The sequence below is a fragment of the Oncorhynchus nerka genome, linkage group LG27, assembly GCF_034236695.1.
Source record: "Oncorhynchus nerka isolate Pitt River linkage group LG27, Oner_Uvic_2.0, whole genome shotgun sequence".
Taxonomy (NCBI): Eukaryota; Metazoa; Chordata; class Actinopteri; order Salmoniformes; family Salmonidae; genus Oncorhynchus; species Oncorhynchus nerka.
The window spans coordinates 27,503,799-27,519,261 of NC_088422.1; the positions used below are offsets into that span (position 1 = coordinate 27,503,799).

The 15,463-nt window shown below is 43.3% G+C and overlaps 1 protein-coding gene and 1 long non-coding RNA gene across 2 annotated transcripts; one reads left to right on the forward strand and one right to left on the reverse strand.

Moving 5' to 3' along the window:
- Window positions 1-2,346: 2,346 nt before the first annotated feature.
- On the forward strand, window positions 2,347-6,091 carry LOC115111515 (calcium release-activated calcium channel protein 1-like). Its single transcript, XM_029637644.2, has 2 exons — window positions 2,347-2,665; window positions 4,604-6,091. The coding sequence occupies exons 1-2, from the start codon at window positions 2,552-2,554 to the stop codon at window positions 5,156-5,158; spliced, it is 669 nt and encodes a 222-aa protein (XP_029493504.1). The 5' UTR covers window positions 2,347-2,551; the 3' UTR covers window positions 5,159-6,091.
- LOC115111516 (uncharacterized) lies at window positions 5,210-8,986 on the reverse strand. Its single transcript, XR_003860814.2, has 4 exons — window positions 8,717-8,986; window positions 8,331-8,401; window positions 7,822-7,956; window positions 5,210-7,158 (listed from the first exon to the last, which is right to left on the reverse strand). It is a non-coding gene; the product is annotated as an uncharacterized LOC115111516 (long non-coding RNA).
- Between the last annotated feature and the right edge of the window lie 6,477 nt (window positions 8,987-15,463).

Genomic DNA, 15,463 nt, shown 5'->3' on the forward strand with positions numbered 1-15,463 from the left:
GTAGGGAGGGAATGGTCAAGAATAGTACAGATGGGCAATGTGAAGACATCTGGCTCCTTGGGAATAAAGGGAGTGGCATGTTATCACACAAAAAAATCAGAATGATTGAGGACATGTTTCACTTTACTACAGTGACAGATATACAGGTTGACGTTTATTGTTATGAGTCTTGTCCTGGAGGCAGAATTTAGTGATTTCCCTTTAGATAGGCCTGCTGCAAAGTCAAAATTGGCTCCATTGTAAAAATTAATGAAAACAAAGCATATGCTTCTTGGTCTTAATTTAAGGTTAGGCATTAGGGTTAGCAGTGTGGTTAAGAGTAAAATCAGATGTTATGACAGTGGCTGTGCCAGCTAGTGACCACTCTGCAGAGCTGCCTCCAGAACAAGATTCACGAAGAAAAACTCTAAACTGCGACAGACACAGGAAGCAATCAGCTGCTCTGGGTTTGATTGCTCTGCCCTTAATGTCTACAGATAAGAGGACAAAGTACCCAACTCATGATTTCTTGGTAGTTCAAAGCAGAAATAATTAATTGCCAGTAACTAAAGTACTCATGTAGGACATTATTGAGTACTTTCATTGGAAGATTTACATCTCATTTCTGCACAAGTATTACCAATTTAACAAGAGTGTCATCATGACCATCATTATACTGTTTAAGTCTGATCTAATAATGTCCAGAACCCTATTTGTTCTTGTTGACATTTTGTGAAATTCTTGCATCTATGCATATGAACAGATTACACAGTAGGAGATTCTAATACAATTGTTAGATTAAAATATGATGGACAAAGAGTCAGCTGCACACTCCTTCCCCCCACCACCACCACCCTTCATTTGTTGGGGCATGGACTCTACAAGCTGTTGAAAGCATTCCACAGGGATGCTGGCCCATGTTGATTCCAATGCTTCCCACAGGTGTGTCAAGTTGGCTGGATGTTTTATGGGTGGTGGACCATTCTTGATGCACACGGGATACTGTTGAGCATGGAAAACCCCAGTGGCGTTGCAGTTTTTGACACAAACCGGTGTGCCTGGCACCTACTACCATACCCAGTTCAAAAGACACATACATGTTTTTCTTGCCCATTCACCCTCTGAATGGCACACATACACAATCCATGTCTCAAGGCTTAAAAATCCTTCTTTAACCTGTATCCCCCCCTTCATCTACACTGATTGAAGTGGATTTAACAAGTGACCTCAATAACAGATACTTAGTTTCACCTGGTCAGTCTATGTAATAGGAAGAAAAGGTGTTCTTAATATTTTGTATACTCTGTATAATGTGAATTATAATGGACAACAATTCTACAAACCTCTAAAGAGTGTGTTTAGGTAAGAGGTAAGAAAGATTTACGGGATTTTCTTGGGGGCAGTATAATCTGGTCACAACTGGCATTAACAGTTGTGATTGGAATGTTCTACATGCCCAGATGGGCCTTGTTCAAATAAAAAATCAAATCAAATCAAATGTTACTTGTCACATGTGCCAAATACAACAGGTGTAGACAGTGAAATGCAGTGAAATGTTCTCTGACATCAGGGACATAGTACATGATTGTGTCCTCACCTACCTTGTCTTTAATACCTGGTCAGTGCATTCAGTGCAGAAACCTGCTCCCAAGACCAATGAGAAGTTTCACAGTGCAGATACTCAAAGCCAGCAGCACCTGTGTGTGAGGGAAGAGACAAGTATTGAGATCCAGCGCACATCAAATCAGAGCAATAAAAAGGGCAAAACATATTGTACTAGTAGAAAACGTTCATCAAATAGATTAAAAGGGATACCAATAAAGAAGTTAAACACATGAAAATAATTGATAACAAGCACTCGCCTACAAAATTATTTCTAGGCCTTTATTCTCAGGGCTTCATCGAGTTGTCATAATAGCCTATGGCATCCACTAGGTGTCAGTCAAAGATGGCTGCTCAATAGCACGTCTTCCATCATATTCATTAATTGGATAATTATCCATAAAAACGTGCTAGTTTGCCTTAAAGAATGCGACCATCCAACAGCACATATTGCACATATAGTTTACCAACACGTTCAATGTCACAGATGCATCGAATTATTACAGATGGTAATTCTGGTACTAGAATATTGTCAATATTATATGGCTGAAATGCAAGTGAAAAAGTATACTATAGGCTATGGACACACACATTTAAATATAATCATCCCATGGTATTCAACACGTTGTTTGCATTCTTTAGGAGAAGTTGATGTGACCTATTCAAAAGTGCACCCACAGATCTAGACATACAACCACACGAGGAAATCTACAGGAATGTTCATAGGCGCACTACAAATACCGCAAGCAGTAAACTGCGCCGCACACAGAAACAGCATTGGATTGTGGGTAAAATAATATCTTGTGTTTCCTGAATTAGTTATGGCAACAGTAGCAGAAGGTTAACGTTTATAGAAATAACGTTTTTTTTTCATTAGTTTAGAAGTTCAATTATATGTCAATTCGCATGAGACCGCATCTTGTGTAGAACTACAGGTTGACTGCTTGAAAAGTTATAACGGTAGCCAGCAATGAGTTTGAACGAACACTCTTTGCAAGCTCTGTCATGGAGAAAACTTTACTTGAGTCGAGCAAAGCTGAAGGCTACGAGCAGAACTTCAGCTCTCCTTTCGGGTTTCGCGATGGTGAGTACTGGACTCAGAGATTGGAGAGGATTCTGGCAACTTTGCCAAAATTGAGTTATATGACGCACAATTTCTTGACACATGACACCTACCGGTCTATTTGACTATCTAATAATGTAGCGTTCGTAACCGAGTGGGAACGTAGTAATTACCAGTTGTAAATACCAATTCAACTGCTTTGAACTTGTTGAGAAACGCCGATTGGATAATGTAATGGCCAACAAGCCGTGTCAACCATAAACTGAAAGTGGGCTCACAGCTATCATGTCTATAAACAAATTATAGTGTTCAAAAACCATAATTAATAGATTCGTTTTTATAAATCATATTTTGTTGTTAAATATATCTGCTGAAAATGTTAATCGAGGTCATTCCCTTAGTAGGTGAAGTCAGAGGTCAGCATGTGGGAGAAGTCGGGGCTCAGGGATGATGTTTCATTCAAATCAACTGGGAACTTGGAAATCTCAGACTACAGTGCATTCAAAAAAAAGCAATTTGATGGATCATACAAGTCGGAAACTCAGGCATCTTTCTAGACCTGAATGATTTGATCTTGTTTTTAGCATTCAGGGCTTTAACCACCCGATTTGTCATGGCCATTATAAACTGGGTGGTTCGTGTGCTGAATGCTGATTGGCTAACAGCCGTGGTATATCAGACCGTATACAACGGGTATGACAACATTTATTTTTACTGCTCTAATTACATTGGTAACCAGTTTATAATAGTAATAAGGCACCTCGGGGGTTTGTGATATATCAAATCAAATTGTATTTGTCACATACACATGGTTAGCAGATGTTAATGCGAGTGTAGCGAAATGCTTGTGCTTCTAGTTCCGACAATGCAGTGATAACCAACAAGTAATCTAGCTAACAATTCCAAAACTACTGTCTTATGCACAGTGTAAGGGGATAAGGAGTATGTACATAAGGATATATGAATGAGTGATGGTACAGAGCAGCATAGGCAAGATACAGTAGATGGTATCGAGTACAGTATATACATATGAGATGAGTATGTAAACAAAGTGGCATAGTTAAAGTGGCTAGTGATATTGGCTAGTGATACAATATACAATATACCACGACTAAGGGTTGTATCCAGATACTCCGCGTTGCGTCATGCTTAAGAACAGACATATTATATTTAAGCAATAAGGCACAAGGGTTGTGGTATATGGCCAATATACCACGGTTAAGGGCTGTTCTTAAGTATGACGGGAAGCAGAGTGCCTGGATACAACCCTTAACAGTGGCGTATTGGCCATAAATCACAAACCCCAGAGGTGCCTGTTGCTATTATAAACAGGATACCAACATAAATATAATAGTAAACAACTTAGTTTCTGATTTACACATGGCTGGAATGTTGTTTCAGCATCCAGGACCCAAGCTACATGGTTTATAATGCTGGATAAACTACAACTTTTTGATTGAAAATAACCGGTGGACAGATTTAACGATACAATTAAACATTTAAAATAAATCTGTATGAAACCGGATACATTGCAATTTGTGACGCATAGATTTGGGGCATAGTTGAATGCATTGAAATGTCTCTGCAAGTTTAAACCTCTATGCAAGGCCAGATACAAAGTAAGGATGCCATTAGTGAGTCAGAGTTCTATCTAAACCTTAAAACCTACCACAAATTAACTACAGAATATCCTACCGTACCATACAAGCCAATAACATTTAATCTGACAGTCACTCACCCAACAGACAGTTAGACCCAGTACAATTGTCACCTGGCCACAGGGGTTAGGCTACATCTTTCTGTACAGCCGGCACCCAACAGAGAAAAACATGGAATTGTCACTTGCAGTGGTTGAGCTATAAAATAGATAATTGTCTCTGTTCAAATTGTTCTGAATCAAATCCTGGTCGTTGCTCTCTCGGTCAGTGTTTCGTGCTAAAATGCCTCTCTGTATTTCAGGTGGCTATGGTGGAGGTGCAGCTGGAGCCAGATCATGTGTATCCCCCAGGGCTGCTGATTGCCTTCAGCGCCTGCACCACTGTCCTAGTGGCAGTGCACCTCTTCGCCCTGATGATCAGCACCTGTATCCTGCCAAACCTGGAGGCCGTCAGCAACGTTCACAACTTGAACTCGGTCAACGAGTCACCCCATGAGCGCATGCACCGCCACATTGAGCTGGCCTGGGCCTTCTCCACTGTTATTGGTACCCTGCTCTTCCTGACCGAGGTGGTTCTGCTGTGCTGGGTCAAGTTCCTGCCCCTCAGGCGCCCAACTGATAATGGCACCATCAGTTCTGGTGAGGCGGCAGCCATTGCCTCCACCTCCATCATGGTGCCATTTGGATTGGTGTTTATCGTCTTCGCTGTGCACTTCTACCGCTCTCTGGTCAGTCACAAAACTGACCGTCAGTTTCAGGAGCTGGAGGAGCTGTCCAATATCACCCGGCTGCAGAACCAGCTGGACCACAGGGCAGAGACGACCAGTCTGCAGCCCTCCTCTGTCCACTTCCCCTAACGGGAGTTAGACAGCTGTAAGAAATCTATAATGAAGCTTTTTTTTAAAAAATCTATTTGCATGAGCACCATGAGAAAGGATACTTTATATAGTAATATATCATTTCTACAGATGTTTTGTATTGGGATTTGGACTGCTCTAGGCCTTTTCTATTTGCTAAAATGGTTGTGGAGAGGTCAGGAGAATTTGCTTTGTATTGTTCATTCGATTGGACTCAAGCAACTTTTTTTTATTTTATTACTTTGCTGCATGTCTATTGTCTTCCTTATGTGTTCAGAAACAGATCTGAATGTGAGTGTGAAATTTGTAGTTGAATATTTTTGGATATCTTCATTAAATAGATGATATTTGTATTTATATCACAAAGTTTTGTCTATGGCGGCTGGGGAACACTAAAAGTGTGGGATGAACATTTTGTGAAGTAGCTAGAATTATTCATTTACAAATGATAACCGGCCAATTTCCATGAAAGTAAAACTCCTCAGGAGAGTATAACATGTATTAACTGCTGTAATAGTTATGGTGCAAGCGAAGTGCAGAATTCAGATATTTTTTAGTCAGGTGACCTTAATCTGTCCATCAGGGTTGGAATATTTATATTTCAACTTTTTAAACTCAACATTATTGATAATTAAATATATGCTCTGATGGTTTTTTGATAAGTTAATGCATTTTAAGCACACTCCTCATACTGTTGTTACATGATAGGTGAACTCTTATACTGTGGTTGTGAAAATGCTGAAATATTGTCCTCAACATAATGTACTTTCTTTTAACAATACTGTAAAGCACTGATTGTTTTGCATTTATGTGAAGTCACAAGTAGCTACTTCTAAATTAATTTAAATGGAGGCAAAACTTCAGATCTTTATCGTCAACCTTTGAATGTGATCCAAGTGCACATATTACTTTAATAAAATAATGGCATGATTATTTGCGTTTTTTTATTATTTTATGCGTCAGTATATTGGATGATGGTTGACGCCTTTTTTAAAACATCCCCTTTAAAATGCCATTTGATGTTTTTAAGATGTTCTGTTTGAGGGCTTATTAAGCCCCACTTAATTATGTTTACTCTGACTATACTGCCTTGTGTCTGTTGCCAAATCCAAGGGGTTGAATAGTTTTATAGTCGTATACTGTAAATCTGTTACAATGTGCTGAGTCTCCCCAAAGGTAAGTGAATTGGATTGAGAACCTCTTTTTATTAGGCAATCATTAACATTTCGGAAATACATTATACATATTGTGTATGTCATATCTGATTACATTCATTGTCATTAGAAGGACTGGAGTCAAAGTGCAATTGTTATTATGCATAACAACCCTAGGCTTATGGAAGAATGCATATTCTACAAGCTAATCCAGATTTGTTGCTTCATTTAATCATGTTTTTTTAAAGTTTTTTTTTTTTACATCTATGAGATGTACTATGTGAATTACTGTTTGAGTCAACCTTCTCTTTTGTATAAATTAAAAGATTTGGATACATCAAAATAAAAAATACAATGGAACCTTCAATTATTATACAATGGTACCTTCAACTTCTTCCTCATGTCTCCTTAACTTTCTAAGACCAAATGTCCCCATTTGTGGTTCTATAACTTGAGGGCATTGTTCATTTCTATTAAAGAAACACATTTTGACAATGTGTCAAGAATTAGCAGGAAGGAACAACAAAGGAAGTTGGTTAGCAGAAGGGTAAAATGCAGCAACAATATTATAAGAGGACTCGTAGGGAGAAGTAGTCTGTCATCATCTGTGTTTTCCCTGAGTAGGGCTAGAGTATTGTCTGTATCAGGAGCTCGCGGTGGTGGATAGCATTATCTCTTGGGTCACAGAAGGGCACAGAATCCGTTCCTCTTTGCCTTTCTGGATTTCCTTGTTGCTGCAAGGGCTTGTTTGGTAGCCTCTCTGAATATGTCCTCCACATTCTCCTTGTATTTGGCTGAACACTCCAAGTAGAGCTCAGCTTTGATCTTCCTTTTGGTCTCTTCACCCTGCTCAGATTATGAAAAAAGTTGTGATATTCCTAATTGAGAGGCCAAAAAAACATAAACCTTGTCCTACTACTCTGAGGTAACTCTTCCCGTTAGGTGTTTTTAGAAGAAAAAAAACCTGAAGGCACAGTGATGCTGAAACATTGGTGTATTTTGAACCAGTAAATAACTGGGAGGTTATATATATGTAGTCTGCGACTCTCTGTTTTTATAGCTTACAGTTTATTCTCTGTTAGTCAGCACCTCTACACTAAATAATGTTCTCTGGGTGTGCGCCAGCTCATGCTGTTTATAAGAAAAATATTGTATGACAAAAGTTCCCTCTCTGACATGAACTAGTTCTGTTGTCAAAAAGCAATTGGCAGATATATACATTGAGTCCATGTAAAGGGGTTATTCAGAAATTGAATTACCACTCACAAATGTGGGGATTTGCCTTGTAATTACTGTCACAAACATAACATCATCAATGCTCTTGATCTTTTGAAAATGTTTTTGTTCAAACACTTCTGATCAGTCTCCCATTCCAATCACACAACCCTAATTCAACCACATTTTCAATAAACCCAATACTAATGACTTATTATGTAAGTGGCATGGCAAATGTACATTCAATGTATATAAGTTATACATACATAATGTATGGCTATGTATGAAATCTACCTGGATGTATGTGATGGGGTTCTGGCCTGAGGACCACAGTTTCCTTGCCAAGGCCTTGTCTTTCCGCAGATCTGTTTTGCATCCTACCAGGATAATGGGCACGCCATGGCAGAAGTGATGCACCTCGGGGTACCACTGAAATATATGTAAACAGAGTTAGATATTATAAACATTCTACGTCATGCATTCTTGTGAGAGTGACTGCATCTACTGTGCAAAAATAATTCACCCTGAACCTGATAAATACTGGCTTGAGCAAGTATTCACATATATTTCTGGTACTGACATATCTTCATATACATACTTGTATATCATATTCATGTATGATACTGACATCTTCAGCGACATTAATTCTGTTGTAAATGTCATAAAACTTTATATGGCATGTATGTTAATAAGGTTTCTTCCTCGTTCTGGGGATTTAAATAGACAAACAAGCAGTAAAGTATGAAGAGAAGACAGTGCAGTACCTTTATTAGGACATTGTCATAACTTGAGGGGCAACTTACATCATAGCAGATCAATACCAGGTTGGCATTCGGATAGGACAGGGGCCGTAATCAGTCATAGTCCTCTCGACCTGAAATACACAGAAACAGATGGATGTGCATTTTTAGTCTGCCATGAAGTCCTGTATTTATTTATTTTTATTTCAGATATGATAGCTAAAAAGGTTGAAATTAACTTTGCTCTTTTCGTCATTTTCTGTGGATATATACATATTATTTTTGTCACATACAGTCAAGCACTTCTCACTATAATTTGCTTACATGCAGAGTAAAAATAGTGCTGAAAAACGAATAAAAATAGATTGACACTTTTCACTTAATTAAAGCAAGTGTAAAAAGAGAAGAGAAGCATCCAGATGATGAGCTGGCTTTGTCAATTGTCTTACCTCTGGAAAGTCCTTTTTTAGTGTAAACCATGAGGAGGGAGGTTTTCCCACATCCACCATCACCTACTATCACAACCTGCAACTCCTCTCGCCGCCTGGTATGCCCACTGCTCATGCCTGACACGTTCTGTGGCATGCCTCTTTCTGAGAAGCTAGATGAAAATGTGGCAAAGAGCCTTCTCTTGTTGAAGAAGATTTGGTTATCTGGATAATGGCCGCCCGCAGACACTTGAGATAAGAATAAATGACAACAAACCCTGAGTGAGCAAACTAGCTTAACGTAGTGTGAATAGCTCCTCTTGGTTGAGTACTTACCCCTCCCACGACAGAAAAGTAGGACCTCCCCTTTTCTCTGCCCCACCCCACCCATTTATTAATGAATGGGCACATCACCAATGCCTTATCCAGGAATAGGGTTGGGTAGGTTACTTTCTAAATGTAATCCGTTACAGTTACTAGTTACCTGTCCATAATTTTTATCAGTAACGTAACTTTTGGATTACCCAAACTCAGTAATGTAATCTGATTGCATTCAGTTACTTTTCGATTGCTTTCCCCTTAAGAGGCATTAGAAGAAGACCAAATGTATTACCAATTGAACAACATCTATTGCAGGATAAATGTTAAAGATTACATAGCTGGCCATATATGGATATTACATTTTACTTAATGGGTTGGTTATGTAGGCTTTTTCTAACCCATCACTTTCTACTACATATAATAATACAATTATATCTTTACATTAAAAACCTATCAGAATTCCAGTCACTCTGTTTTGGTAAAAAGCTGAGGGATGTGTCTGGAGAAGTTAACCACTCTCAATGTCACACCCTAATCTGTTTCACCTGTCTTTGTGATTGTCTCCACCTCACTCCAGGTGTCACCCATCTTCCCCATTATCTCCAGTGTATTAATACCTGTGTTCTCTGTTTGTCTGTTGCCAGTTCGTTTTGTTTCATAAAGCCTACCAGCATTTTTCCCTCTGCTCCTGTCTCTCGATTGTTGACCATTTTGCCTGCCCTGACCCTGGCCCTGTCTGCCGTCCTATACCTTTGCCACACCTATCTGGATTACTTACTGATAGTACGAACTGGCCATGACTGACCCAGTGGACTCTGACCAACACCATCTCCAAAGGAGCCACCATTGGTAGGCATGAGGAATTGCTTCGTGGCCTATTGGAGGGGGTCCACACCTTTGCCGAACACCATGACCGGGCGTTGGACATCTTGCTGGAGCAATTCCGCTGGTTGGCTGGGAAGCAGCCTACTGTGATGGTAACCTCACAGCCCCTCAGTAACTCGGCTGTTAGCAGCGCCGCCTCACCGGCCCCTCCGCTTTCCCGGGAGCCCCGCTTACCTCCCCGGAATGCTTCAATGGAGAGCAGGGCACCTGTCGGGCATTTCTAGCTCAGTGTGGCCTCATCTTCGAGCTTCAGCCCACCTCCTTCCCCTCGGACCGCTCTAAGATAGCGTACCTTATCACGCTGATGTCCGGGAGGGCGCTCGCCTGAGCTACAGCTGTATGGGAGCAATAGCCGGCCATATGCATAAGTCTGGAGGAGTTCGTGGGAGAGGTTAAGTAGGTGTTTGAAGCCCCATTTTCTCGAAGAGAGGCTTCTTCGGAAGCTACTCCAGCTTCGGCAGGACTCCCGAAGTGTGGCAGACTATGCAATGGATTTCCTGGAACCAGGAAGCGCTGTTCGACATGTTTCTACATGGAGTCTCGGAGGAGGTCAAGGGTGATCTTGCAGCCCGGGAATTACCAATGGATATCGATTCCCTCATCACCTTGACCATCAGGATTGATGGGCGACTAAGGGAACAACGGAGGGAGAGGAGATTAGATTTGGCTCGCCCGTACAAGGATTCCACCTCGCCTCCGAAGCCTCCCGGAAGTCCCCGACGGCCCCATTGCGGAAAGAACCAGAGGCTACCAGAGGTTCCCCGAGAGTCGCCGAAGACAGCCGAGTCGCCGTTTCACGAGCCTATGCAACTAGAAGAGCTGGGTTGTTTCCAGCAGAACAGCTACACAGGCTCAACACTAAGAGTTGCCTGAATTGCGGCACTCGTGGTCATTTTGTGTCCTCTTGTTCGTTAAAAGACCAGACTCAGCTTTAGGAGCGAGTACTCTGGTGGGCCATATTGAGAACTTTTCTGCTTCCCTTAATCGCACTCCATTTCATTCCATTCTGCTGTGGGGAAACCAGTCGAAATCTCTCCGGGTCCTCGTCGACTCTGGGGCCGATGAGAGCTTTCTGTACACTACACTGGCGTCCGAGCTGGATATCCCCACTCAGCCCCTCTCCATTCCCATGGACGTTAGAGCGCTGGATGGGTGCTCTATTGGTTGGGTCACCCACAATACCACTCCCATAAACCTACGACTGTCAGGGAACCACAGCAAGACTATTACATTTCTGCTCATTAAGTCTCCTCAGATTTCTGTGGTATTGGGATTCTCCTGGCTCCAGCGACATAATCCTCTCATTAACTGGTCTACTGGGGCCATCATAGGCTGGAACCCGTTCTGCCACGCCCATTGCCTGAAGTCAGCATAACCTGCCCCGGGACGTCTTCCTGGGGGCTTGGAAGTTGCCCCAGACCTCTCCCCCATTCCCGTGGAGTACCAGGACCTTCAGGAGGTGTTTAACAAGGCCCGGGCCACTTCGCTTCCACCGCACAGACCATATGACTGGGGGATTGACCTTCTGCCCAGCTCTACTCCGCCCCGGGGACGACTGTACTCTCTATCGCGACCAGAGACCAAGGCTATGGAGACCTACATTGGGTACTCCCTAGCTGCAGGATTTATCCGTCCTTCTTCCTCTCTGCCGGCACAGGGTTCTTCTGTGTGGAGAAGAAGCACAAGACCCTGTGCCTGTGCATCGACTGCTGGGGACTCAATGACATAATGGTGAAGAACCGCTACCTGCTACCACTCATCTCCTCGGCCTTCGAGCCGCTCCAGGGGGCCAACATGTTTTCCAAGCTGGATCTACGGAACGCCTAACACCTGCTGCCGATAGGAGAGGGGGATGAGTGGAAGACCGCTTTCAACACGACCAGCGGCCACTACGAGTATTTTTGTCATGCCATTTGGCCTTACCAACGCCCCTGCTGTGTTCCAGTCCCTGGAAAGTGATGTTCTCTGCGACATGTTGAACCAGTTCGACTTCGTCTACATTGATGACATCCTTGTCTTCTCCGTCTCCAACCAAAAACACGTGCTCCACGTTCGACAGGTTCTTCCAGGCCTCCTGGAGAATAATTTGTTTGTAAAAGCAGAGAAGTGTGAGTTTCATCGCTCCACCATCCCCTTTCTGGGTTACATCATCTCTGCTGGGAGTGGCCAAATGGATCCCGGGAAGGTGAGAGAGGTGGTGGATTGGCCCCAGTCTACGTCCAAGGTGCAGCTGCAACATTTCCTGGTGTTCTCCCACTTGTATCACCACTTTATCTGGGATTACAGCACACTGGCTTCCCCCCTGTCAGCACTCACCTCTCCCAAGGTTCCGTTCACGTGGTCCCCTGCTGCTGACCGGGAGTTCTGGGACCTCAAACATTGCTTCGCCACTGCTCCCATCTTGGTTCATCCTGACAAGTCCTGTCAGTTTGTGGTGGAGGCAGATGCTTCTGATGTAGGAGTGGGGGCGGTCCTGTCCCAGCGTTCTACCCTGGACCTTAAGCTACAGTGGCTTGCGAAAGTATTCACCCCCCTTGGCATTTTTCCTATTTTATTGCCTTACAACCTGGAATTAAAATAAATATTTTGTGGGGTTTGTATCATTTCATATACACAACATGCCTACCATTTTGAAGATGCAAAAATATTTTTTATTGTGAAACAAACAAGAAATAAGACAAAAAAACAGAATACTTGAGCATGCATATCTATTCAAATTTTAGTCTCATCTGACCAGAATACTTTCTTCCATATGTTTGGGGAGTCTCCCACATGCCTTTTGGCGAACACCAAACATGTTTGATTATTTTTTTCTGGCCACTCTTCCGTAAAGCCCAGCTGTGTGGAGTGTACGGCTTAAAGTGGTCCCATGGACAGATACTCCAGTCTCCGCCGTGGAGCTTTGCAGCTCATTCAGGGTTATCTTTGGTCTCTTTGTTGCCTCTCTGATTAATGCCCTCCTTGCCTAGTCTGTGAGTTTTGGTGGGCGGCCCTCTCGTGGCAGGTTTGTTGTGGTGCCATATTCGTTCAGTTTTTTAATAATAGATTTAATGGAAAAGTACCCTGATCTGTACTTTTCCACAACTTTGTCCCTGACCTGTTTGGAGAGCTCCTTGGTCTTCATGGTGCCGCTTGCTTGGTGCTGCCCCTTGCTTCGTGGTGTTGCAGACTCTGGGGACTTTCAGAACAGATGTATATATACTGAGATCATGCGCGGTTTGTGCGCAGAACAAGACTCCTCGGCAAGCTCCGGCTGGTCTTCTTCAACCATTGCCTGTTCCTCACCATCCCTGGTCTCACATATCACTGGACTTTGTCACGAGTCTTCCCCCGTCTGATGGCAACACCCCCATCCTGACAGTGGTCAACCTGTTTTCCAAGGCCGCCAACTTCATCCCTCTCCCCAAGCTCCCCTCGGTCAAAGAGATGGCCCAGCCGTGCAGCACGTCTTCCGGATCCATGGACTCCCGGTGGACATGGTCTCTGATTGGGGTCCTCAGTTCTTGTTCCGGTTTTGGAAGGCGTTCTGCATGCTCATTGGTTCGTCGGCCAGCCTGTTCTCCAGATTCCACCCCCAGTCCAATGGCCAGTCACAGCGAGCCAACCAAGACTTGGAGACGACCCTTTGCTGCCTGGTCTCTGCCAACCCCACCACCTGGAGTCAGCAACTGGTGTGGGTCTAATATGCCTGCAACACCCTTCCTTGCTCTGCCACGGGTCTCTCGACCTTTGAGTGTTCCCTGGGCTATCAGCCTCCGCTCTTCCCTGAGTAAGAGGAAGATGTTGGCGTACCTTAGGCCCAGATGTTTGTCCGCCGCTGAAGAACACCTCCAGGTATCAACGACAAGCAGACCGCCACCGGACCCCGGCTCCCCGGTATCGTCTTGGGCAGATGGTATGGCTGTCAACCTGGGATCTGCCCCTCCAGGTGGAGTCTCGCAAACTGTCCCTGAGGTTTATCCGCCCCTTCCCCATCTCCGAGGTCATTAGCCCCTCTGCTGTTCACCTTCTGTTGCCCCATACCCTCCATATACATCTCACTTTTCATGTGTATAAAATCAAGCCCATGTCTCACAGCCCTTTGTCTCCTGTTTCCAGACCCACCCCTCTTCCCTGGCTCATCCATGGGCAACCGGCGTATACGGTGAGGCGTCTCCTGAAGGTTCGACCTCGGGGCAGGGGATTCCAGTACCTGGTTGACTGGGATTGGTTATGGCCCGGAGGAGAGGTGCTGGGTCCCCGCTAGGGACAACCTGGACCCAGACCTCATCTCTGAGTTCCAATGCCGGCACCCTGGTCAGCCAGGTGTGCGCCCAGGTAGGATGCCAGGTGGTGTACCTAGAGGGGAGGGTACTGTCACACCCTGATCTGTTTCACCTGTCTTTGCGATTGTCTCCACCTCCCTCCAGGTGCCGCTCATCTTCCCCATTATCCCCAGTGTTTTTATACCTGTGTTCTCTGTTTGTCTGTTGCCAATTCGTTTTGTTTTGTCAAGCCTACCAGCATTTTTCCCTCTGCTTCTGTCTCTCAATTGTTCCAGATTCCTTGTTTTCCCGGTGTTGACCATTCTGCCTGCCCTGAACCTGAACCTGAGCCTGCCTGCCGTCCTGTACCTTGTTCCACCTATCTGGATTACTGCCATCTGCCTGCCCTTGACCTGTCTGTTGCCTGCCTCTGTTCGATTAATAAACTGTTGTTCCTTCGATGTTGTCTGCATCCGGGTCTTACCTGACACGTGATACTCAGATTAATAGACAGAGTTATGGATGCAAGGACTGACCATCCATGATATCAAAATTATTGTTTTAACCATGTTATGAGGATATACCGTGTTTGTTTACATTGACAATGTTTACAAACATTGGAGAAAAATAAGCTTGTCTTCGATGGGGTCTCATGGAGTGTGACAGTTGAACTAAGCTCATGAGGCATTTATATACTTCAAGAATCAATGGATATATGGATGTCGCAACTACAGACTTAAGTATATCAAAAGTGTGTGAGTTTTTCCATTAGACCTTAGATTTTTTTTTATAAGCATGAATTAGATTGAACAATAAAAAACCCACTTTTATTCCACAGGCTGGGATCCGCACGACGTGGCTGTTGCAAGAATGCATTTTCACTGGCTGTCCACTGGTTTCAAAAACAATGATTGATAAGCAGTAGTGTGTTCAAATACACTTTTAGATTTGTGAACAGCTATCCACAACAACCACAATCCATAGAGCGCAAATAGCTCAATGAGAGAGCAGCAGATCACATCAATGCGCTATGTAGATATCAATAATACCTGATATCCGTATCACAGTAGACTACACTATTGATGTCATCCTGATACCCCCAAGCTAAACTTTTAGTCAAATTGGATCAATTTGGATGGTGCGTTATCATAGTGGTCTCTGACTTGCGGTCAGACTCGCTGAGGTGGAACAAACTTACATTTGCGCCTTTTTCAATGTTGATTTGAATGTCATTGAGAAAACAGAAGTGTCCAAGATTTTTTTTTCACAAACATCCTTTCTGAATTTAAAAGTAATCCTCAAGTAATCATCTAGTTTT